This window comes from Apis florea, unplaced genomic scaffold, assembly GCF_048593485.1.
Source record: "Apis florea isolate Af1SG1 unplaced genomic scaffold, ASM4859348v1 contig_32_pilon, whole genome shotgun sequence".
Lineage (NCBI taxonomy): Eukaryota > Metazoa > Arthropoda > Insecta > Hymenoptera > Apidae > Apis > Apis florea.
Window position 1 is genome coordinate 193,852 of NW_028256733.1, and position 22,269 is coordinate 216,120.

A 22,269-nucleotide genomic window follows, 5' to 3' on the forward strand; every position below is an offset into this window, starting at 1 on the left:
TTGGAAATTTTAAATTAATCATGAATATTTTTTTAATATATCGTTTTATGATATTAAGTTACAAATATGAAATAAATTATTTATTCATATATAATAGAGGTAAACTATATTAACTTATATAAATTAAAGAATAAATTTAAAATTTATCACAATTTAATATTTTAATGAAAATTAATTTGAAAAATCATAAAATTAAACAATTTCAAGATTAATTAGGATTAAAAAAATCTATATATTAAATAAAAACTATTTACGAAAAAATTAATATGATAAATTTTACATGAACTTACAAAGAAAAAAAACACTTTTTTAAAAAAAAATATTTAAGGCTTAAAATAAAATGAAAATCATCCTACTATTGCAAAAGTACCTAAAATCATCCTAATATTGCAAAAAGTATTTGTATCATTTTATTTCTTATTTAAAATTAATTAGAACATTTTATAATATATTTTATTATTATAAAATTAATTAAAATATTAATATTTAATTTTTATTTTTTTATTGTCATTCAATGTTATTATAAATAAACTGATAATTGTAAATATAAAAATAATATAATATAATATATTCAAGATTTTCAAATAAAGTTTAAAAAAGTATGGTATATTAATTATTTTACTAAGTTATAGCAATTTATTGAAATAAAAAACTTTTTAAATTTGTTTAATTTCACCACTACAATGAGGACAACAAGTTATATTTGAATCGCTTCGTGGAAGAAAGATTTGGCCACCAATTGCAACAGCTGCTCCCATCACTGCACTACAAGCTACATCTTGTCTTCCTGACATAAGCAACTTTGGACTCATAAGAAGCTGTATAAAAATGAAAAAAAAAAAAAATAAATATAAATAAAACAAAATAAAATAAACATTATTTATATTAAAATTATTTATATAATGAAAAAATAATAAAGATTTACTTGTTCTGCAGTCTTCTCAGCAAGTGTTCTCATGTCTAAACCAATTATATTAATTTCTTTTTGTAAATTAATATTTTCTACACCACTTAATAATTGAACTTTCAGAATTTCTGCAAGTTGGAAACAGCCTTGTGCTAAATCTATTATGTTTGTACTTAATAATTCATGTCTTTTGCAAGTAACAGTTGCAACAGGATCAAAATTTTCACGTAATATGCTAAGTATTCTAAAAAAATATAAATATAATATATAAATATATAATAATTATATATTAATATATATATATATATATTAATTTATAGAAATATTTGCATTAATATAATAAATTATATATGTTTTATAAATACAAACTTGTATGTTTTAAGAGATGTATCTCGTATAAGATTTCGATCTTCTAGAAGTCTTTTTATTACTTCCTGAAGATCTGTGGTTCTTTGACAAAGAGCTGCTTTCCATTTTGCAAGTTCTTCAACCATTAAGCTATGAAAAAATTACTAAGAGTTAATTACATATAAATTTAAGAAATTAAAAAAAATATTTGTGTTAATTTATTTTCATTTACCTACTGGCTAAGAATTTACTTCTCCAGACTTCACATTGACCAGCTAACCATTCTGTTTGTTCTTGATGAGTTGAAAGATGTTGAGCAGAATTTAAAAGAGCCCGAGCAAGTTGTAATTTATCTTCAGTTAATAAATGAACTTTTGTTTCAAGATCTTCTCCAACAGCAGCTACTAATAAGTTTTTTAATTCTCCATTAACCTATTATGTAAAAATATATAAGCAAAATTGTATAAAGTATTACTATTTAATACAAAAAAAATAATATTTAAAATAAATTAAATTTATATGTGTATATATTTTTATAAATTAAGAATTAGTCAAATTTTTAAATAATTAAATCATTTTAGTACTTGTGCTTGAAATTTTAATTGATTTTCAAGTTGACTATTTTCCTCTTTAAGTTTTTGTATTTCTGCTTCATATGCTTCTTTTTCTTTTAACCATTCATTTCCTACACAATTATTTTCATCCATTATTTTTAATTCATTACATGGTACTTTTGTTTCATGAAGTTTCATAGCAGCAACTTGAGCAACAGTCATATTTACATTTACATTATTTTTTTGTAACTTTTTATTTTTTTTTTCATATGGAATTATTGGATTAACTGCAGCTTTATATGGTTCATACGGAATAAATTTTGGTTCTTTTAATTTTAAAGAATTTAAAATATGTTTTTCATCTTTTACATTAGTAACATATTTTGGTTTCAAATTTATTATTGGACCATTTGGAGTAACTGGAGGAATTGAACTTAATTGTTTTAAATCTGTTGGATGATAAATTAATGTTTCACCAAGACGACATTTTGTCTGTTTAATTTCAATTTTTTCAACTGTTACGTTTTCCATTCCATCACCTTCTGTACGTTTAATCGAACCCATGATTTGTATATCTTAAACATTAAATTACATTATTAATATATAATAAAAAAATCTTAAAAATAACAGATATAATAAATATTTTTATTTGAATTTTATATAATTATTTTTATATTTTTATTATAATAATTATAAAATAAATAAATAAAATATTTAATTATTTATATAATGATATTACTATAAAATCAATTCTTATTTTTATATATATTTAAACATTTAAGTATATATAAAATTGAAATCTAGATATACAAAAATAAAATAATAAATGAAAATAAATATAATTACAAAAATAAAAAATATAAATACATTATAATTAAGAAAAATTTATATAAATAAACGATAAAAAGTAATCTAACCTTGTGATTTAATCTGAGTTTTATCTTTAGAATTTGAAATATTGGCCATTTTCTTTTTAATATATATTTATTTAAACAATTTTAATGCTGTTTTCTATAAAAATAATTTCTATAAATAAATTGTAAAGTACTTTGTATAAGTATATCAATCATTATCTATCCTCTATTTGATACATACAATTTAATAAAACGAATTCACATGGAATGAATAGCAAAATGAACATTACCTATATGTAAAAATATAGAAGTGAAAGTTTTTAATATAAATTATAACATATTGAGAAATTTATAAACCAAAATTTTTGTATTTTTATAATATTTAAATATTTTATAATTGTACAATATTTCCGTAAATATACAATTTAAATAATTTCTTTTGAAAAAAAGTTTCAATAAATTTAATAAATTGTTTTAATAAATTGAATAAGTAAATTAATTTCAAATTTTTAATTTTTAATAAATTAAAAAAATATTCTATTAACAATCATTGAACTTATATATATTTTCTAATAAAAAACCACGAGAAGTTTTTGTGAAAATTAATATCGATCGATTTCGATAATTCGATTTTTCAAATTTAATTTCAAATTTTTATATGATAAAGTAATTAACCAATTTATTTAATTAATACAACAAAAAAATATTTAAAAAAAAATCTAAATTAAGTTATTCAATATAACTTCAACGAAAATAGTATTTAAGATAATAATTATATGCAAAATGCAAAATATCAATTAAATTTTATTATAAATTTTAATTTCTTTTTCAATTGATATGTTATTAAATCTAGGAAAAGATACATTATAATTCACAATTAAATATGGTAAGAATAATATAGAATAATAATAGAATAATAATCATATTTATATCATGATGCAATAATTTAATTTATAATTAATTAATATTTTTAATTGATAAAATAATGTACTTTCATAAATTTCAAATTTTAACTTCGAATATAATAACAAAATATATATAAATAAACATGCATATATATAAAATAGAATAATGTAATATAGTATATTATATTTCAATTAATAGCTATTTCAAATATAAAAAAGTTATGGATAAAAAAGAATATAAAAAATATAAACAAAGAATTGCTCAAACTGAAGCTAAAATTGATAATAAACCTCCACCATTTCATGTGGCTTATTATTATGATAAACATAATCTAAGAAATGATTTAACTCGAATACGAAAAATAGACAGAGAAAATATGGCAATATTAAGACGGATAAACATAATTGTCAGATTGGGAGTAAGAATAAAATATTTTATATCAAGAATATTTATTCCACTATATTTTTATTTTAATCATTTCACTATTTATTTAATATTATATCTTTTATTTTTATGTTTTGTTTTATGTTTATTATTGTAACATTTAATTTTTATAACATATTGAAAAAATTATATATGTTTTATGTTTGATAGTATTTCAAACATATATTATTCATAAATAAAGCAATTTTCTAATTAAAATATTAACTGCATAAATATAATGATATTATTATATATATTAAAATTCATAATATATAATATAATAGTATATTATATATATATGATATAAAAAATTTATTAAAAATATATGCTTAATTTTATTGTATGCGAATTATAGGGAAATATTGATTGTTGGTTACCGAAAATAATATATAAGCCAAAATTTTATGAACAACAAACAGCAGAAAATAAAAAAATCAAGAAACAAAATAAAAATATATTACAAAAAATTCAAAATGCAACTAGTAAATATTCTACTGCAGAATTCATTCAAAGTTGGAAGGAATTGCAAAAAAAAATGGAAATAAAAAAAAGGCAAACTTTCTTAAACGTTAAACTATATTAACGCATTATGAAATAATACTTCTTATATGAATTTTATAGATATGAACATAAACCTTTAGTAAAAATTACTGGATTGCAATTAATTCCAGATCATTGTATGGTTAAAGATTTATCTTTACTAAAGGAAATGAATCCGTCTATTCGAACCAAATGTTTTTTTGAAATTGAAATTAAAGGAGATCAAAAATTAGGATGCATTCAATTCGAACTTTATAATGATATTGTACCTCAAACATGTAAAAATTTTGCAGAATTATGTCGTGGATTTAATGGTTTATCATATAAGTATATATGATTTTTAAAAAGATAAATTAACATTCCTGAAATTTTTATTTTATTAAATCATGAATTTAATTATTATTAAATTCATTATCAGATTTAATATAAAATATAATAAATTCGTATGATTATTATATCGTGATATTAAATCTCTATATAATATTATATATATATTATATTTTATAAAAAATAAAATAATATTTTGTGTTAGAAATACACCGTTTCACCGAATTGTTTCTGGTTATTGGTGTCAAGGTGGAGATGTTACAAAATTTAACGGAAGCGGAGGAACCTCTATATATGGCGATTTTTTCGAAAATGAGAATTATAATTTACGTCATGCTGGTCCTGGAATTTTATCTATGTGTAATGAGAATGAGAATAAAAGTAATTCCAAATTTAATCTTACTTTTAAACGGTTAGAGACGGTAAACGAGAAAAATGTAGTTTTTGGAAAAGTTATTGCAGGTCTCTCAAATATTTATAAGGTAATATTTTCAAATATTTATTTTAATAATATGATATATTTAATTTTAATAATATGATTGTAAAAAGTAATGATTTTAAACATAATATTTTATATCAATACAATATATTATAAAAATAAAATATATTATATCATAATATCATTAAATATTAATATAAAACCTAATATTTTTAGATCGAAGAATTTGGAACAAAAACGGGAAAACCATTTAAAACAATAATTGTATCTAATTGTGGTATTATATGAAGAAATAGAAATCATAGATAAAAATCAAATAAAAACATAAAAAATGAAACCAATTGTTAAATCATATATATGTATATATATATGAAATATTATATAAACATTTCTTCAATGAATATATATCGCAATTTAATATAGTTTAATTATTTTTCATCACAACATCAATTAATTTTTTTAATACATTTAATTATTTATATTAACTTTATTTATAAATATGCATAACATATATTATATATATATATATATATATAATGATTTATATATTAAGGAAAATATATAAGTAAATATTTGACAATAAACTATATTTTATTATATTTTTTTCAACAATCTCTATTCTTAATTAATTATTCATAAACGCAATTATCATTAACTATTTCATATGTATATATTACGTATATGTTATGTATCCTATATATTCTAATTTATTCATAATAATAAGGCATTTAAAAATTGATGAAAAAAATTGATAAAAAATCTTCTTAGTTGTATAGATATATTAAAATAACTATATATGATTAAAACAAGAAAGATATAAATAAAATTAAAGTAAAATAATGTTAGCAATGAAGATATATATAATGCAATAGAAATTATTTCATTTTATATCTAATTAATATAATTAACTATTATATAGTTTAAATTTTTAAGCTGGTATTCTTTTAGGATTTAAATCATACATTCGACGCATACGTTTTTTTAATTCTTGTGGAAATTTATCATAGCATTTTTTACATGCCGGTTTTAAATCGAATTCAAAAAACTTAGTTTTCTGATTCATTTTCTGATCACAAAAAGCACATGCAAAATGATGAACGCACCATGCTTTGTTCAAAGCTGTAAAAACTGAAAAATTAGAAATATATATATTATATATATTATATATTCTTTTATTATTTAAATTATATTTATTATTTTTATATTTTAATATTTTTAATTTGAAAAATTGAAATAAATTTGATATACTTGCCATCACCAGAAATTACTTGATTACATACAAAACATAAATTGCCAAAAAGTTGATGATAATGTGTTTCACAATAAGCTAAACCTTTCTTCTCATAATGACGATGACCTAAAAATGGTTTTTCACATTTTGCACAAACAAAATGTTCAACATGCCAATGTTTGCCTAAAGCAGTTACTACTCGTTCTTCAATTGGACGTCGACATGCACCACAAATTGGAATTCCCATTTTATCATGACATCTCAAACAGTATAACTCATTCTAAAAATATTATTAAATAATTAAAATATGAATTATATATCAATATGTTAGAAAAAATATTATTTTAAAATAATATAATTATGAACATATACCATTTCATTTGCAGCATATCCTGGTCTAGAATTAACTTCTCTAGCATCTGAATTAAGTTCTATACCACAAGCAGTACAATTAAAATGATAAGGATGATAAAGTTCTCCACGAAAACGAAGAGGTTTGTCATCAATTACACCACTAAAAATTATATTATAGATATTTAAAAAATATATTATTTGCATAATTTTTAAATTCAGTTATATAAATAAAATTAAAATTCATACTGGCATTGATGACAAATATATTTTCCAAGTGCTCCAGCTTTAACACGTGCATTACATGTGTGACACAATGCTCTACCCTGACATTTAATAAATCCTGCATCAGCCAATTCACCATTGCATTCTTCACAACGAAAACATCCTGGATGCCAATTAGCATTCATAGCTTTTATTACACGACCAATAACAAATTCTCCTACATAAATAATAATTCTTTAAATTCAAATATTTGCAATATTTTTATTTCATACTAAATATTAAAAACAATAACTTACCACATTTCTCACAACAAGGTGCAAATAAAACATGAAAATCATGTTCACAATATTTATATCCTTCAAATTCATAAAATATTCCATCTGGGAATGGACGAAAACATTGTGCACATCTAATAAAATATGTTTTTATTATAATTTTTTATAATTATAATATAATTATAAAAAAATATATATATAATTATAGATAATAATTACATTTAAATTTTATGCATAATTATTAATATCTTTATTACATTATCTATTTAATAATATTTAAATTATATTTTCTCTGCTAAAGAAAATATAATAAATTTTAATAATAATTCAATAATTTAATAATTCAAAAATTTTAATAATAATTCTTACACAAAACATTGAGGATGCCATAATTCTCCATTTGAATTTACAATTTTCTCATGAGGTACAAAACCTTCTCTACATCGAGAACAAAACATATTATCCAAAGACATCTCTGTAACACTTTATTAAAATTTATATTATTAATAAAAATAATTAAATATAAAAATGATAAAATTATTTTTATAAATTAATATTTATTTAATTAATGATTGATTAATATAGTAAAATATATATTTTTTGACTTTATAATTGAATATAATTTAAATTTTTATCTAATTTTTTAATTATTAATCTTTTAATTTTTTAATTATAAGTAAAATAATTATTTTAATCAAATAATAAAAAAAAATTTAATAAAAAATATTTAATTTATTGAAAATTAACATAAATAAAATTTAATTAATATAAAATCATAAAATATATAATTAGAAATTTTCAAAATATTCTTATTAATTATCAAATTTTTAATATATAATGTATTATTTTAATATTATTATTTAATATATAATATAATAAATATTACATTACACTTTTAAAATTGAATGACAATAACTTCATTTTTATCATTATATAAAGGTATTTCTTTTTTATAACATGTAAATATATAATTATATAAATATCATATATTTATGTTAATATTTATATTATATTTAAGTCGTTTCAATATTTTATCTCATTATATATATAATAATGGACTTAAAATTATATACCTGGAAACTAATTTTGCAGATGGTAGATATCCTATAACACTATGTTTCACAAGAGAAATTATTGTGCTTACCCTGGCATTCTTTAATGATAAAGAAGAATTAATTAAAGCACACAATTTTTATTAAATATTATTATTTTATTATTATTATTTAATGAATAGCAATATTATATATTAGATATTATTTAAAAATATTTAATATTTTTATAAATTAAAATTATTATCATTAATATCAATCGCACTTTTTAAAATAAAATTTTATTTAGAAAATATACACAATATTACAAATACGTTTTCACATTAACAATAAATATATTCATTATATACTTAGTTAAATATTTAAAATAAAAATTACGTCATCAAATAATACACCATCTTTTTCGTAATAATCATTTAACAGCAATAACCAATCAGATGTTAGAAATATGGATTTACCTTTTGTGAAATATTGCTTCAAACTACGAAGTAGAATTATATAGATATGAAACTTTAATAAATACTAAATAAAATATTCATCTATACATAATATATATTTTTATTAATATCTATTAGGATAATTTAATTATTATAAACTAAAAAATTAAATTTTCCAATTTTGTTAAAATTACATTTACAAATATAAAATTTTATTTACATAAAATTATTGAATTGCTTAATTTCTAAATATTTAATCAATATTGCATATTTTTCAAGAGAATTTTGTATATGATAATAATATTAACAATATTTTTCTTTAAAAAAATTATTACAAAAATTAGAAATAGAAAATAGAGTAATATAAAATAAATTAAAGATTGTTTCATAAACTAATTTTTAATAATTTTTAATATCATTATATAAAATATTTAATTAAAAATATTTAATAGCAATTCATTATAAAAATTATGATAATTTTAATCATAATTTTAATTATTGTTCATTATTGTTCATTGTTTAATATTTAAAATTTTTTTTAGTAACTATATAATTATATATGAATGTAAAATAGTTATACGTATTATTGTATGTATATTTTTTTACAATTTAAAACAATACAATATAATATTTATTTTTAAATTATATGAAAACATAATAATATAAAACATATAATATAATATTTGCATATAACATAATTTTGAGTAAATTATTAAATTATATAAATAAAAAAAAATAGTTTTAAAAATATATTGAAATTACTAAATTTAGTGATATGGCGCTGTTAGTCTATTAATCGATCGAAGAGTTTTATCAAAGTTGACACTCTGCAGCTACTTCTGTACGAATTGTTCTGTGTTCGTGAAAGAACAATTTCTTTCAATTAATTGTTAACTGTAATTTGAAAAATGGCATGGTTATGTAGTCGTATTGTTTTCCACAAATGTCGACGAACATTCTCTTGCAATGCTATTAAATTCGCAAAAAATGAAAGTAAAGTGAACATATTATTTAAATAATAAAATAATTATAAAAAATTATTTAAATTTTTTGCATTTTTCTATTACGTAATATGATAATATAATTTATTGATTTTATATAATTTTTGATTTATATATAAAATAACGTTTTTTTAAATAAAATTTCTATTACAGCTTTTCCCGATCCATTGGAACTTGCCACGGGATTAGAAAAACGTGAATTACTTGCCGCAGCAGCTGGCAATTTTGTAAGTTTATATGTTTAATAATTTTTTAAACTAATGTCACATTTTAAAATTCTATTTTTTTAAATACTTTTACTATTATAATATAAAATAACGAATCATATTTAAATCTAGTAATATATATTTTATTAAATAAATTTATTAAAATAAGATAATATCAAAAATCATTTGCAAACTATAATGATTTTTTATGTAATATCATAATTTTTAAATATAAATAGAATTTCATTTTTAAATTAATTTAGAAATTTGATTAAAATCGATAAGAAAAAAATTAATCATATATATATATATATATATAGAATTTATGTATATATATAAATATATAGAATTTATATATATATCATCATATATATATATAAATTCTTATTTTAATATTATCATATATATTTGTATGATAAAATTGCAAAATAAAAAATATATTAGCGTTTTCAAAAAATGGAAGTAAATATATGTTTTTAATTTATAGTGATTTTTTTTTATAGATTATAAATTTTTTTTTAATTTTGATTAATTATTATTATTTTATTTTAGGATCCATATCACATGAAAGCTATAGAAATATCACGTGATAGCACAAAGGATTGTCCAAATTTAGTACCAAGTGCATTCAAAAGTCGTATTGTTGGTTGCATTTGTGAACCAGATACTTCACATGTAAATTGGATGTGGTTACATGATGGTCAGCCACGCCGATGTGAATGTGGACATTGGTTTAAACTTACTCAAGTTGCACCACTTTAATTTAATGTCATTTCTTGTTAATTAGTCATTTGTTTAAAACATAGAAATAATGTTGTATAAAATATTAAAGATCGTTTTTATTTATTACCCTCTTATATTCTTTCTTAATATTTCATATATATCTTTTAATTTAAAATAAATTATTGAAATCATTAGTTTTTATGTTATATTTATTATTTAGTTTATTTCTAAATATTTATTTTAAAAATTGCAAGATAAAAAAACTTTTTTTATAATATGAATTTATAGAAACATTGTAATATTAAAATTTATCTTATAATTAAATGATATAAACTTTTATATAGTAATTAAATATGTATATTTCCAATTAAATTATTTTAATAAATATTATTAAAATCTTATTTATAGTCTGTTTTCATATGTTTTTATACCTTTTATTTTAATTTTAATTAATAACATAATTAAACAAAATCACGATTAATTTAAAAAAAATTATATTTATCTAATAATATATGCTAAAACAAAACATAAATAATATAAATAAGCAAACATATTTAAAGTATATAACCAATAAAAATATAATACGTAAATCTATAATTATATATAAATAAATGTGTAAATATTTATTATATAAGTTATTTACCTTAATATAGTAAAAAATATTTTAATTGAAAATATATTTTAATAATAATATATATATATATATAAATATTAACACATTTTACAAGCAGAAAATTTATTTTATATTTAATATTTGTAAGTGTAAATTAATTTTATGATTGTGAAATATTGTAAATATTATATACATAATATTATGTTTTATTATTTGTTTTATATTTTAAAAATGATAAATCTTAGTATTATATTTATAAATTTATTACAATTTATTACAGTCTCTCTCTCTCTTACTTTTAAAATATTTTTTAAAATTTACATAAATTTCCATCAGAATATATTTATTAATCTTAACAAAATGATCATGATCATAAATAAGCAAATCATTTTTGCCATTTACATTATAATTATGCTAATCAATTTATTAATCTTTAAATCTAACATTAAATAATATTGAAAATTCCTAAAATTATGTTTAAACACAATATACATTTTGGTATTCTCTTTGAAAAGCAGTGTTTCTTGTATTTGTTAAAATATCAGTTCTTGGTCTACGGAAGAGTAGTACATGTGGTTCTGAAAAATTATATAAATTTACAAGAATTAATATATGTATATTGTTTATTATATTATAATTTTATTCAATGTAAATATTTTACAAGTAAATATTTTTATTTATTTATAACGTTTATATTTTAATTTAAAATATATATTATTATATACAATTATATATAATATTATTATATATAAATTTATTTGAATTGCTTAAAGACAAATAAAATTGCATGAAAAATGTAAATTATATTTATATATTTATAAAGATTTTTTGACAAAATCAATTTATTTCTAACGAACTTTAATAAACTATATAAACAAATTTTTTGAACATTTTATTTTATAAATTTATTTATTTATAATTTATACCTGGTACATGCATCATATAATGTACCCAACCTGGACTTTGTTGAACTCCTAAATTTCTCCATTCTGTTTCTGACATAAGATGAGTTTTTGGAACATGTCTTGCTAAATCAGCTGGTAAAATAACATGTCTGTAAACAAATAATTGCTTATTATGAATTTATATTTATTGTAGCTTTATAAATTTTTAGTTTTAGTTATGAATAATAAATAATTTATCTTTTTATTATAAACATTTTTTTATAAAATATTTATGAATTATTGTATATATCCAAGTAATCAAAAAATAATAATAATAATAATAATAATAAAAATGTAATATAAAATAATATTTTTAATATATTGAAATATATAATGAAATATATAAGATTATATTTTACATATATATTTTATATATATGGTATAAGAATAAGAGAATTTATATATATATATATATACACATATATATATTCTTTAATTTTCGATAAAGTTATATATTAGAGATCTTTGTGTATTTTAATTTATATTTTATATTTAATATTTCAAGATGAATTAACTAGATTTTTGTACGAACCTATATTCATATTTATCGTCGTTATATTTTTCAGAATATTGTATTTGATCAGCTGGCATATTATATTTGAATGAAAGTTATAAATTTATAAAAAATATAAGTCCTTTTTTTTTATAAGATTTGTTTTCATAACAATTGTATGTGTACATATATAACAATGAATTTCACCTTATTATATATAATTTTAAATAAATTTCAACACTAGACAAACTTAGTATTGGTAGTAATTTTTTTTCAAAAGCCATAACAGGTTGCACAGGTATATGCATGCTTTAGAAACTAATGCGCCCTCTTTTATAATTCCATTTAATTCATAGTAAATTTAGAAAAAAAAAAAACATTAAAAATTCAAGAAATATAATTTAAAAAAATAAATCTGTTAAAATTCTAAAATATTTTGAAAGTTTAATAAATCGATAAAATTCTAATTTTTGCTAATAAAAAATGCAAGATTTATGTCCACTTTGTTTAAAAAATGGCATTAAAAAGAAAATAAAATTATTACAAATTAATTTACAAGAAGCTGTATGGATGTGTGAAGAAGAAAAGGTAAATTTATTATTTTAATTTACAAAAATTGAATATAAATATAATATCTTTTTTTTTATTGATAGTATTTCAATATTTAATAATATAACCTTATATACAACGATAAAAAGAATTTGAAAAAATAAATATGTAAAATATGTAATTTTGTTATTTTATTCTCATTTTGTATTACATAATTAATTTATTTTATATTTTAGTGTATATGGCCTCTTGGATATGAAGATTTTGTATTTTGTCCAAGAGCAGTGGGAAAAATCTGGTCTTGTTATTGGGATGATTATAAACCAACAATAACAAAATTAAAAGAAAATATAACATCAACAAAATCTTTATGTAATACATTTGCATCACCAATGAAGCAAACACCAAAGGAAATGGTTGATGATTTAAATATGTATTACATAGAAAATATTAATATTACAAGTAATAGTTCAAATATAATAAATTCAAAAACTATTCTTGATCAATGTACTTCTGTTCCTGAAGGTTCAAGTATGATAGGAAATATTGATATTAAAGCACAATACAATGACAATAATATTATTTTAAATAAAGAAATTAATAATATAAATATGCATAATAAAAATTTTCAATTAATTGACAATAATATGGAAAATATAAAAATTAAAAATGAATGGATAGGTACATTGAATAAAAATATTAAAGAAAAAAATGTTCCTTCAATAGAAAATATTAAAAATATAAATAGAAGAACTCCAAAAATAACAAATGTTGAAAAAACAAATATTGATATTTCTAGTATTAATATAGGAAATCAAATTTCTGTCTATGAGGATTCAAATAAAAAAATTTTGAATATTGAATCTAAAGATATTGCAGAAACTAAATTAATATCAAAAATTGAAACATTACCAAATTTAGAATCAAATAAAAACCAAAATAATGAAAGTATATTAAAATCTAATTTAAATGTCACTAAGATGGAAATAGATGGTTTACCACCTATAACATTATCTTTTGAAATTCCATTATGTACTACAACTACTGAAACAGTAAAAAATATAATACAACAAACTGATTATAAAAGTAATAATACAAAATCAAATTCTTTAGAAATAAAAAATACATTTGTAAAAAGAAATATAACTAGTGGTAAACAATATGAAAAATTTAGTTTTAGTGCTATTAAGAAAAATAAGGAATCAAATAATTCTAATATTGTTAGTAATATTAATAATATTAATAATAATTCCTTAAGTATGAAAACAAATCCAACAGTTAAAACAGAAAATTATTTAACAGAAACAGACATAAATGCTGCTTCTATATCAAATCAATTTAATAATTCTATAACTTCATTAAATCAAGAAAGTATAACATCTGATATTTTAACTACAAATACTAGTATAAATATAGATACTGTTTTAGAAGATTATTTAACTAATGATTATAATGTTTCCGAAGATATAAATGATGAGTGGATAAATTCTTTGTTGAGCTAACATTTATAGTATATATACTTATAAAAATTTAAATTTATAATTATATATATAAGTTACATGATATTATTAAATTATTTTATATGAAATATATTTCATAAATATTTCATATTTAAATTAATTGTATTTGTAATTACAAATAAAATTTTAAAAGAATCTCAGTATTTTTATTTATATAAAAATATTTTCATATGTAATTATTAAAATTTTTAATATTTTTAATATTTTTAATATGATTGTTTTATTATAAAACACATAATTTAATTATATATTATGAAATCATAATTTCATTAATAATATGATAAATGTGATATAGGAATGAGACATATTTAAAAGATATAATGCAGCTTTATCAATATGTATATATGTATATATATGTGTAATATATTTAAATATATATAATATTACAAATATTATAATAATTTTGTGATTAATTATATATACATTTTAAAAGTATCTGATATTATTTAATTTAAATAATTTGCAAATTCAGTATAAAAATAATTTTATTTCTATACAATTTTAAAATAAAGAAAAATATCTACAATTTCTACTTCTTATAATCCATTTAAAAAATGTAAATTTTATATAATTGTATTATAGAATTATTTATAATGTGTTATGTTTTCACATCATTTTTTTTAAAAAAAAGAAAAAAAGGAAAATAAAATATAAACTTTTCATATATTTTGATATAAATAACATATACTCATTTTATAGTTATTTTATGTGTATCACGTATATTACAATATAATACAATTTATGCATAAATTGTTACGACAATATATTTAATGGAAATCGTCTTTTAAATATAATCAGTACTATTAAGATGATTATTTTGAGATATTATAATTGTACATAATAAACAAAAATGGTTTCATGTATTTTATAATCCAATTATATCTAACGAATATAACATTTAAATATATAAATATTTTTAAAATTGTCAAAGTAATTATTACATGTGTATTTAATATTCTTTTGAAAAATATATACATATTTCCTTATTTACGAACTGACAAAGAATTTATTTCTGTAATTAGCTATTTTTGTGATATCCTTAAAGGCAAACATTTAAACTTTAAACAGAGTTGAATGAGTTTTATGATACTTAAAATATATGTTCTAAAAAAAGCAAGTTTATTATACAATATAATATATTTTTTAAAAAACTCCAATATTCTTTTGCAATATGAAATAAGAGCAAAATGAAAGTGAAAATAAAATATGCAGAAAATTATTGCAAAAAATATATTTATATTGTACAATTACAATAAATTGCAAGACAAAATTGTTATTTACCTATCAATAAAAAGGCGCTTATAAATATTTTGTATTCAGCTTTTTTCTTTATCTTTTAAAATTTTTATTTTTCGACCTAACAGATCATATTTAGAATGATTTGGTTCTGGATCCTGATCTGTATCTGAACTACATTCGCTATCGCTAGAATCTTCGTAGGAACCAAGACCAGGTAAAATTCCAATACATTTCATACCTCCTGTTTCATTTGTTATATTTTTATCTTCTGAAGTATCTTTAAATGCAGATTCACAATCAGTAATTATCTGTTCATTTATTTCACAGTCTTCTTTTTTTGATGTATCTTTATTTTCTTCAGATAATTTTCTTTTAATACCTCGCATAACATCTATATAAATATAATATTAAACTAATATTAAGATTTGAAAAATATTAAATTATATTTGTAATCTTTTACATGTATTGAATATATAGTTTTTTTTCATAATAATAAATATTATTTTTTTATCCAATAGTTAATAATTTATCATTAAAAAATTTAATACATTAAAATTTTATATTTACCTTGTTTTTGTTGTTTCTCAGGACGTTTAACTACTACTCCAGCTAATAATTTTAATTGGGAAGTACGACTACAAAAAAACAATTTATTTTTTAATATTATAAAATATATATTATTTTTATATTATTCATAATAAAAAATTATAAAAAATTTGAAATTAAATATTAATTATTATTTATTATATAATTTAATATTATTATATAAAATATATTATATAATTTATTTTACGATATCTAAAATATAATGAAGAAATGAATTATATTAGAATATATTTAATAAATTATTATATTACCTTCCAGAAGAAATATTTTTATTCATAATTTGAGGATTTTTTAATTCTTGTTTTAATTTTTCATTTAAAGATTTTTCTTGTAATGAAGCAACAGCAGCTTTGAAATCTCGCATTTCTTTTTCTTCTTCAAGATTTTTTTTACGTTCTTCTTCTAATTTTGTTCTATCTACCAAATCTAAAAATTCCACTTCATCATCATCTAAACCTTTTATCATATTTTCTGAAATAAAAAAATAATTTTATAATATAAAAGAAATTATTAGATATTATGTTCTATATAATTTTTAACTCACTTAATTTATGTGCCTCTTCATATTCTGCATCTCTTTTGTTTTTTTGTTCTTGTAATCGTTCATATAATGATCTTGGATCATATGGTTCCTCTGGAGCTTCTACAAAAATTAAAAAAAATATAGATGATGATAGCACAATACATATATATATATGTTATATATAATTATAATACATATATATATAATGTTTTATATACATGTATATATATAATTCCAAAAAAATTATTTTAATTTATTAAATAAATTTTAATTTTATTAAATTATATTTTAAATTATCTATAATGAAACAAACTATGATAAAAACTATATGTGTATAACAATTTTAAAATATGTTATATATGTTATAGTTTTTTACTAAATAAATATACTTTCAAATTCAATTGTTAAAATACAATATAAAATATAGATAAGAATAACCTAATGGTTGATCTGCAGTTCGTACACGTTCCCATTCTTCTTGTCTTATTCTACGTTGTTCTGCAATCTCAGCTTCTGATATAAACCCTGAACTCATTTTGAACTAAAAAATTAGAAAACTCAAATTATAAAATTCAAATCCTTTATAATTCAAAATAGTGCTTACAAATAACTTTAATTATTTATTTATTATAATTAAAAATTGATTAAATAATATATAAAAAAATAATAAATTTATTGATGTTAACAATTATCTTGCAAATTCAGCAGACTCAAATGACATAGAAAATATTATTTAATTATAAATTATATATAAATATTATTTTTAAAAGAATAAAATATGGAATAATATTATAATATTTATATCATAATGATAGGTAACATATATGTTTCTATTGAAATAATTATATTAACTTACCACTTTTATTTATAATAAATTTTGATAAATTATATGAATACTTAATAGCGCAAAGGATATTTATTTTTAGTATTTGTGAAATTTTTATTTTTACAAACATTCAACATTTATATATTTAATTTTTCACTTCTCAGTACAATTTAAAAATTAAAATTGTTTGAAAATTTTATCAATTTTTAAAATAGTTATATCCAGTACGTTAAATCGAGTTTCAAAACATTAAATTGAATAATTTAACGTATTAATATTTGTCTAGGAATATTTGACATTCTAAATTTTAAATACGAAGTTTCCTTTTTTTTAAATTTGTTAAATAATAATTTTTTATGAAATGTTTTTTATTTTGATAAAATATTTTCAATATAAGTTAAATTTAATAATGCTTGTAAATCAGTATTCTTAGATAAATATTTAGTGCTTTCCGAAGGATGCAGAGGTTAAGTCTTAGATTTTAACTTGAATGATTATAATTATGGATGATTATATATATTGAATATTTTATTGTAATTAGATCATTTGTTCTACACAATCAAAATTAGATTAAATAATTTTTTTATTATTCTATATTAATTTATATCACAAAAATGATATTTGATACCACGAAAATTAACTGCTTATACTTGGTTACTTAGAACTTTATACGCATGCGTGAAATACTAGAGTATAATATATAAGTATAATACACAATATGTACACATTCACATATAATAAAATATAACCACATATAATGTTCTCTATTCAATTTTAAAGTTTTAAATCTTATTTTTTATAATATTCTGATTTCACTTCAATTTGAAATTTGAAAAAAATAAATATATATAAAAAATAAATTATGTAACAATTATATATAAATTATAAAATATTGAATTTTCATTTTACTTAATTATAATTATAAAATTTACAATATCAAAATTATCTTAAATAATTTTATTCGTAAATTAAACTATAAATTTTACTAATATAGAATGAAAAAATAACAATCTTTGAAAAAATTATTTCAAATATTTTTATTTTTTAAACAAATTATACATATGTCTCTGGAAATTCAAATGTTACATCTCGACCTGTTAATTTCTTATACACAGCTGCAAAAGTGTCAACCTAATAAATAAAATATTGCATTATTTTATATAATTCTATAATACTTTATATAATTATCAATAAAAAATAAATAAATAAATAATAAATAAACAAAGTTGATTTATATTTATACAACTATTATACATATTATACAGTCTATTATACAACTAAACTTTTATATTTTGAAGTAATAAAATAAAATAAATTTATAAAATAAATCATATTAAAAATTTATTTACCTTATGTTCTATGTTTGTTTGTTCATTTTTATCTAAATGAACTTTAATAAGTTGTGTACCATCAAGTTTAATTCTTATGCGTTTTCCAACAATCTCTACAGGATATACTAAATCTTCCAATAATGCATCATATACTGCTGTTAAGGTACGACTATAAAAACATATTTGTTATATTTATTATCAATTTAAACAATAATATAAATAATTAATAATAAATACATTTTATTAATATTTTAGATAAAATTATGATACCTTCTTGGCCTTTTTTGTTTGTTTTTAGTACGTGTTTTCCTTGTTGGTTTAGGCAAAATTTTACGTTCTCCAACAAACATAACATGTTTTCCAGAAAATTTTTTTTCTAATTCACGTACAAGTCTAGTTTGAATTTTTTGAAATGCCTTTAACTTTGGCATGGGTACATATATAATAATGCACTAAAATAAATATCAAATTATTTTATTTATATTATATTAGTATATATTTATTTTAAAATTTCAATATAAAAAAATAAAGATTCATATTAAAATTATATTTAGAAAATATTAAAATATTTTATCATTCACAATCTTATGAAATAAAATTAAATCTATATTTTAAGTTAATATTTAGTAAAAATTAATATGTTATATATAATGATTAAAAATTTATGATATAAAATAAGATATCTTTTACCTTTTTATTATTAGTTTCTATTTCACGTGCTTTAGTAATATAAAGTTCCCGTAATTGCGATTTTAAATCGCTATTCATTTCCAATTCCAGCAAAGCTTGAGAAATGCTGGCTTCGAACGCATCAGGTTCGGCTCCACCACTTTTTATGATTTTAGCATTTGCTGGAAACATCTTTAAAAATATTTAAAGATTAAAATCTATTCTTGTTTATAAATAAATACTTTATAAGTTTTAGATAGTTTATGTATTCAATAGAAATTTAATTGGAAGATAAATTTCATTTGAAATTAATTATTTAAGTAAAAACTTTAGAATTTTAAATAAAATACAATATATACTGTCAAATATTGTTAAAATATGTGTTAAATAAAATCCATTTTTATCACATTTTATATATATAATCCAAAAAAAAAAATTAATTTATCTAATAAATTGCAATGTTATAAATAACATGCAAAATATCATTTAATGTTTTCTAATTCATTTTAACTTTGTTTTCAGTTAAAAACTAAACTGTTTTTCGCATGTACCTTGACGATATCCGCACCGTATGAAAAAGATCCAATATGTCCATAGATAGTAGTACCAACCATTCTATATATCTACAAAATATCTCTATATTTCTTTATATTTTTAGTTAATTTAATAAATTCTTAATTAAATATTTAAATTAATTTAATAATTTAAGTTGATTAATTTTTAAATAATATTATATTTTAATTTAATCATAATATTTTTATTGTATATATATATAGATATATTATAAAAATTTATTTTTCATAAAAAATATTTGCATCTTATGAAATAAAGTTACTTCAAAAAATAAATGTATGTATTTTTGATATAATTATTTAATGTACATATATTTTATATTTAAAATTAAATTAACTTTTTAAAATTCATAAATTCATTAAATTATAGTTTTATATAAATGTATTTTTATATTACATTTTTATTTATATATAGTTCTTTTATAACTTATAAATCTTTTTTCTCAAATAATATTTAAAAATTTATTTTCATTTTATATTTATCAATTTTTTTAACGAATTTAACAAATTTTATTTTATAATTTTTCTTGTGTTTGTAAACATGTATTGCTAATGTGTATCTTACTTCAAAATAATGCAATCACATGTTATGCGTTAAATATATAATATCTAATAGTTTAATATCTATATAATATGTGACCTGTTTTGAGGTTAAAAGAAAGAAGTTTAAAAATATTTATAAATTGTATATTGTAATTAAAAATATGGCAGATGTAGAACATTCAGGAAGAGAAGGACACAGACAATCCTTCACTATTTTTGGAGAACCAGTAATTAAAACAAAATGTCAAAGAAATGCTTTCATAACTGCTATTACTGGTGGCATAATTTGTGGATTAATTTCATTTTTAATAACAAGTAATTCAAGAAAATCTACACGAATAGGAATGGCTTCTTACGGTGCAATAGGAATTAGCTATGCAATATATTGTGCAGTTGATGAAATTAATACAAGAAATGAATTAAAAAAACTCAGGCACCTTTTGTATGAAACATCTAAATCGGATAATACTAGCAATAAAAAATTAGTTGATGTATAAAATATATTTGAAATTTTTATAAAATCTGTAAATAATAGTTATAATGTACTTATGATAATAAAAAGATACAATGTTTTTTTGTGAAAAATATAAATGCAATAGTAAATATCAAAATAAATATTAATATATTTAAAATAATTATTATATTAAAAATAACATATTTAAAATAAATTATAAGTAAACAATAATAAAATATATACAATTCACATTTTTGTTTTATTCATATTAATATTAATATAATTTTTTTTTTATATACTTAGATATTTATATTATTTAAATATTTTGATAATAAAATTAAATTTAAATAATAAGACATTATTTATATATTATATTTAAGTAATAAAACATTTTGTTACTTTTGCATAATAAGAAAATAAAAGTATTTATATTTTTCATAAAAAATAGTTTTTATCATTAATTTCAATTAATTAAATAAAATTAAATATTAAAAAAAATTAAATATTGACTTTTAAAAAATATAAAAATATATAAATTTATGAAAATAAAGCTAAGTAATAAAATTTTTATTATTTATCTTTTATGTTTTC

The 22,269-nt window shown here is 17.9% G+C and overlaps 9 protein-coding genes across 17 annotated transcripts; 4 read left to right on the forward strand and 5 right to left on the reverse strand.

Annotated features, from left to right (window-relative positions):
• Positions 1-485: 485 nt before the first annotated feature.
• On the reverse strand, positions 486-3,554 carry LOC100863502 (golgin-45). 2 transcript variants are annotated; one of them, XM_086911358.1, is made up of 7 exons: positions 2,905-3,554; positions 2,727-2,820; positions 1,840-2,384; positions 1,488-1,687; positions 1,277-1,405; positions 926-1,151; positions 486-818 (listed from the first exon to the last, which is right to left on the reverse strand). In XM_086911358.1, exons 2-7 carry the CDS (start codon positions 2,773-2,775, stop codon positions 657-659), a joined length of 1,311 nt encoding a protein of 436 aa, XP_086767484.1. In that variant the 5' UTR covers positions 2,776-2,820; positions 2,905-3,554; the 3' UTR covers positions 486-656. The 2 variants fall into 2 exon arrangements, with proteins under 2 accessions (XP_086767484.1, XP_003697862.3); XM_003697814.4 differs by having other exon boundaries at positions 2,954-3,278.
• On the forward strand, positions 2,926-5,720 carry LOC100863623 (E3 SUMO-protein ligase RanBP2). Of its 2 annotated transcripts, none has more exons than XM_086911362.1 (6): positions 2,926-3,549; positions 3,768-3,987; positions 4,348-4,544; positions 4,614-4,859; positions 5,065-5,341; positions 5,515-5,720. In XM_086911362.1, the coding sequence occupies exons 2-6, from the start codon at positions 3,790-3,792 to the stop codon at positions 5,584-5,586; spliced, it is 990 nt and encodes a 329-aa protein (XP_086767488.1). In that variant the 5' UTR covers positions 2,926-3,549; positions 3,768-3,789; the 3' UTR covers positions 5,587-5,720. The 2 variants fall into 2 exon arrangements, with proteins under 2 accessions (XP_086767488.1, XP_086767489.1); XM_086911363.1 differs by having other exon boundaries at positions 4,614-4,846; positions 5,109-5,341.
• A 150-nt stretch (positions 5,721-5,870) lies between these two features.
• stck (LIM zinc finger domain containing stck) lies at positions 5,871-8,931 on the reverse strand. 4 transcript variants are annotated; one of them, XM_086911360.1, is made up of 8 exons: positions 8,888-8,931; positions 8,454-8,533; positions 7,750-7,863; positions 7,402-7,514; positions 7,130-7,322; positions 6,902-7,043; positions 6,551-6,809; positions 5,871-6,426 (listed from the first exon to the last, which is right to left on the reverse strand). In XM_086911360.1, exons 3-8 carry the CDS (start codon positions 7,851-7,853, stop codon positions 6,227-6,229), a joined length of 1,011 nt encoding a protein of 336 aa, XP_086767486.1. In that variant the 5' UTR covers positions 7,854-7,863; positions 8,454-8,533; positions 8,888-8,931; the 3' UTR covers positions 5,871-6,226. The 4 variants fall into 4 exon arrangements, with proteins under 4 accessions (XP_086767486.1, XP_012347960.1, XP_003697872.1 ...); XM_012492506.3 differs by having other exon boundaries at positions 8,808-8,888; XM_003697824.4 differs by lacking the exon at positions 8,888-8,931 and having other exon boundaries at positions 8,525-8,666.
• Positions 8,932-9,714: 783 nt separating this feature from the next.
• LOC100866358 (cytochrome c oxidase subunit 5B, mitochondrial) lies at positions 9,715-10,919 on the forward strand. Its single transcript, XM_003697835.4, has 3 exons — positions 9,715-9,859; positions 10,021-10,094; positions 10,626-10,919. Exons 1-3 carry the CDS (start codon positions 9,775-9,777, stop codon positions 10,833-10,835), a joined length of 369 nt encoding a protein of 122 aa, XP_003697883.2. The 5' UTR covers positions 9,715-9,774; the 3' UTR covers positions 10,836-10,919.
• Positions 10,920-11,656: 737 nt separating this feature from the next.
• On the reverse strand, positions 11,657-13,177 carry LOC100866239 (cyclin-dependent kinases regulatory subunit). Of its 4 annotated transcripts, none has more exons than XM_012492500.3 (3): positions 13,054-13,177; positions 12,336-12,463; positions 11,657-11,987 (listed from the first exon to the last, which is right to left on the reverse strand). In XM_012492500.3, the coding sequence occupies exons 1-3, from the start codon at positions 13,152-13,154 to the stop codon at positions 11,887-11,889; spliced, it is 330 nt and encodes a 109-aa protein (XP_012347954.1). In that variant the 5' UTR covers positions 13,155-13,177; the 3' UTR covers positions 11,657-11,886. The 4 variants fall into 4 exon arrangements, with proteins under 4 accessions (XP_012347954.1, XP_086767496.1, XP_003697882.1 ...); XM_086911370.1 differs by having other exon boundaries at positions 12,366-12,463; positions 12,886-13,175; XM_003697834.4 differs by having other exon boundaries at positions 12,886-13,175.
• LOC105736703 (uncharacterized) lies at positions 13,102-15,050 on the forward strand. The gene is made up of 2 exons (XM_012492499.3): positions 13,102-13,434; positions 13,632-15,050. Exons 1-2 carry the CDS (start codon positions 13,330-13,332, stop codon positions 14,895-14,897), a joined length of 1,371 nt encoding a protein of 456 aa, XP_012347953.2. The 5' UTR covers positions 13,102-13,329; the 3' UTR covers positions 14,898-15,050.
• A 509-nt stretch (positions 15,051-15,559) lies between these two features.
• LOC100865876 (PSME3-interacting protein) lies at positions 15,560-19,052 on the reverse strand. The gene is made up of 6 exons (XM_003697831.4): positions 18,140-19,052; positions 17,722-17,824; positions 17,305-17,403; positions 17,012-17,231; positions 16,722-16,789; positions 15,560-16,545 (listed from the first exon to the last, which is right to left on the reverse strand). Exons 2-6 carry the CDS (start codon positions 17,816-17,818, stop codon positions 16,232-16,234), a joined length of 798 nt encoding a protein of 265 aa, XP_003697879.1. The 5' UTR covers positions 17,819-17,824; positions 18,140-19,052; the 3' UTR covers positions 15,560-16,231.
• Positions 19,053-19,131: 79 nt separating this feature from the next.
• On the reverse strand, positions 19,132-21,214 carry RpS7 (ribosomal protein S7). Its single transcript, XM_003697833.4, has 5 exons — positions 20,661-21,214; positions 20,131-20,301; positions 19,711-19,892; positions 19,459-19,609; positions 19,132-19,240 (listed from the first exon to the last, which is right to left on the reverse strand). The coding sequence occupies exons 1-5, from the start codon at positions 20,721-20,723 to the stop codon at positions 19,163-19,165; spliced, it is 645 nt and encodes a 214-aa protein (XP_003697881.1). The 5' UTR covers positions 20,724-21,214; the 3' UTR covers positions 19,132-19,162.
• Positions 21,215-21,385: 171 nt separating this feature from the next.
• On the forward strand, positions 21,386-21,927 carry l(3)87Df (cytochrome c oxidase assembly factor COX20 lethal (3) 87Df). Its single transcript, XM_012492497.3, has one exon. The coding sequence runs from the start codon at positions 21,386-21,388 to the stop codon at positions 21,719-21,721; it is 336 nt and encodes a 111-aa protein (XP_012347951.1). The 3' UTR covers positions 21,722-21,927.
• Positions 21,928-22,269: the final 342 nt, after the last annotated feature.

What these genes read in the sequence shown, in the direction of transcription:
- LOC100863502 (XM_086911358.1), bottom strand. Translation starts at nt 2,775, where the DNA reads ATGGCCAATATTTCAAATTCTAAAGATAAAACTCAGATTAAATCACAA. An exon ending in AATTAAAATTTCAAGCACAA is followed by an intron (nt 1,688 to 1,839) that starts GTACTAAAATGA and finishes TTTACATAATAG; the next exon opens with GTTAATGGAGAATTAAAAAA. An exon ending in AGTAAATTCTTAGCCAGTAG is followed by an intron (nt 1,406 to 1,487) that starts GTAAATGAAAAT and finishes ATTTTTTCATAG; the next exon opens with CTTAATGGTTGAAGAACTTG.
- LOC100863623 (XM_086911362.1), top strand. Translation starts at nt 3,790, where the DNA reads ATGGATAAAAAAGAATATAAAAAATATAAACAAAGAATTGCTCAAACT. An exon ending in ACATAATTGTCAGATTGGGA is followed by an intron (nt 3,988 to 4,347) that starts GTAAGAATAAAA and finishes TGCGAATTATAG; the next exon opens with GGAAATATTGATTGTTGGTT. An exon ending in GTCTCTCAAATATTTATAAG is followed by an intron (nt 5,342 to 5,514) that starts GTAATATTTTCA and finishes TAATATTTTTAG; the next exon opens with ATCGAAGAATTTGGAACAAA.
- LOC100866239 (XM_012492500.3), bottom strand. Translation starts at nt 13,154, where the DNA reads ATGCATATACCTGTGCAACCTGTTATGGCTTTTGAAAAAAAATTACTA. An exon ending in TTAAAATTATATATAATAAG is followed by an intron (nt 12,464 to 13,053) that starts GTGAAATTCATT and finishes ATTTGTTTACAG; the next exon opens with ACATGTTATTTTACCAGCTG. An exon ending in TTATATGATGCATGTACCAG is followed by an intron (nt 11,988 to 12,335) that starts GTATAAATTATA and finishes ATAATTTTTCAG; the next exon opens with AACCACATGTACTACTCTTC.
- RpS7 (XM_003697833.4), bottom strand. Translation starts at nt 20,723, where the DNA reads ATGGTTGGTACTACTATCTATGGACATATTGGATCTTTTTCATACGGT. An exon ending in ACGGTGCGGATATCGTCAAG is followed by an intron (nt 20,302 to 20,660) that starts GTACATGCGAAA and finishes ATATTTTTAAAG; the next exon opens with ATGTTTCCAGCAAATGCTAA. An exon ending in AAACAAACATAGAACATAAG is followed by an intron (nt 19,241 to 19,458) that starts GTAAATAAATTT and finishes TTTATTTATTAG; the next exon opens with GTTGACACTTTTGCAGCTGT.
- stck (XM_003697824.4), bottom strand. An exon ending in TGGCATCCTCAATGTTTTGT is followed by an intron (nt 7,515 to 7,749) that starts GTAAGAATTATT and finishes ATATTTTATTAG; the next exon opens with ATGTGCACAATGTTTTCGTC. An exon ending in TCAAGTAATTTCTGGTGATG is followed by an intron (nt 6,427 to 6,550) that starts GCAAGTATATCA and finishes CTAATTTTTCAG; the next exon opens with TTTTTACAGCTTTGAACAAA.
- LOC100865876 (XM_003697831.4), bottom strand. Translation starts at nt 17,818, where the DNA reads ATGAGTTCAGGGTTTATATCAGAAGCTGAGATTGCAGAACAACGTAGA. An exon ending in TGAAGAGGCACATAAATTAA is followed by an intron (nt 17,232 to 17,304) that starts GTGAGTTAAAAA and finishes TTTTTATTTCAG; the next exon opens with AAAATATGATAAAAGGTTTA. An exon ending in TGAGAAACAACAAAAACAAG is followed by an intron (nt 16,546 to 16,721) that starts GTAAATATAAAA and finishes ATATTTATATAG; the next exon opens with ATGTTATGCGAGGTATTAAA.
- LOC100866358 (XM_003697835.4), top strand. Translation starts at nt 9,775, where the DNA reads ATGGCATGGTTATGTAGTCGTATTGTTTTCCACAAATGTCGACGAACA. An exon ending in TAAATTCGCAAAAAATGAAA is followed by an intron (nt 9,860 to 10,020) that starts GTAAAGTGAACA and finishes TTTCTATTACAG; the next exon opens with CTTTTCCCGATCCATTGGAA. An exon ending in CCGCAGCAGCTGGCAATTTT is followed by an intron (nt 10,095 to 10,625) that starts GTAAGTTTATAT and finishes ATTTTATTTTAG; the next exon opens with GATCCATATCACATGAAAGC.
- LOC105736703 (XM_012492499.3), top strand. Translation starts at nt 13,330, where the DNA reads ATGCAAGATTTATGTCCACTTTGTTTAAAAAATGGCATTAAAAAGAAA. An exon ending in GGATGTGTGAAGAAGAAAAG is followed by an intron (nt 13,435 to 13,631) that starts GTAAATTTATTA and finishes TTTATATTTTAG; the next exon opens with TGTATATGGCCTCTTGGATA.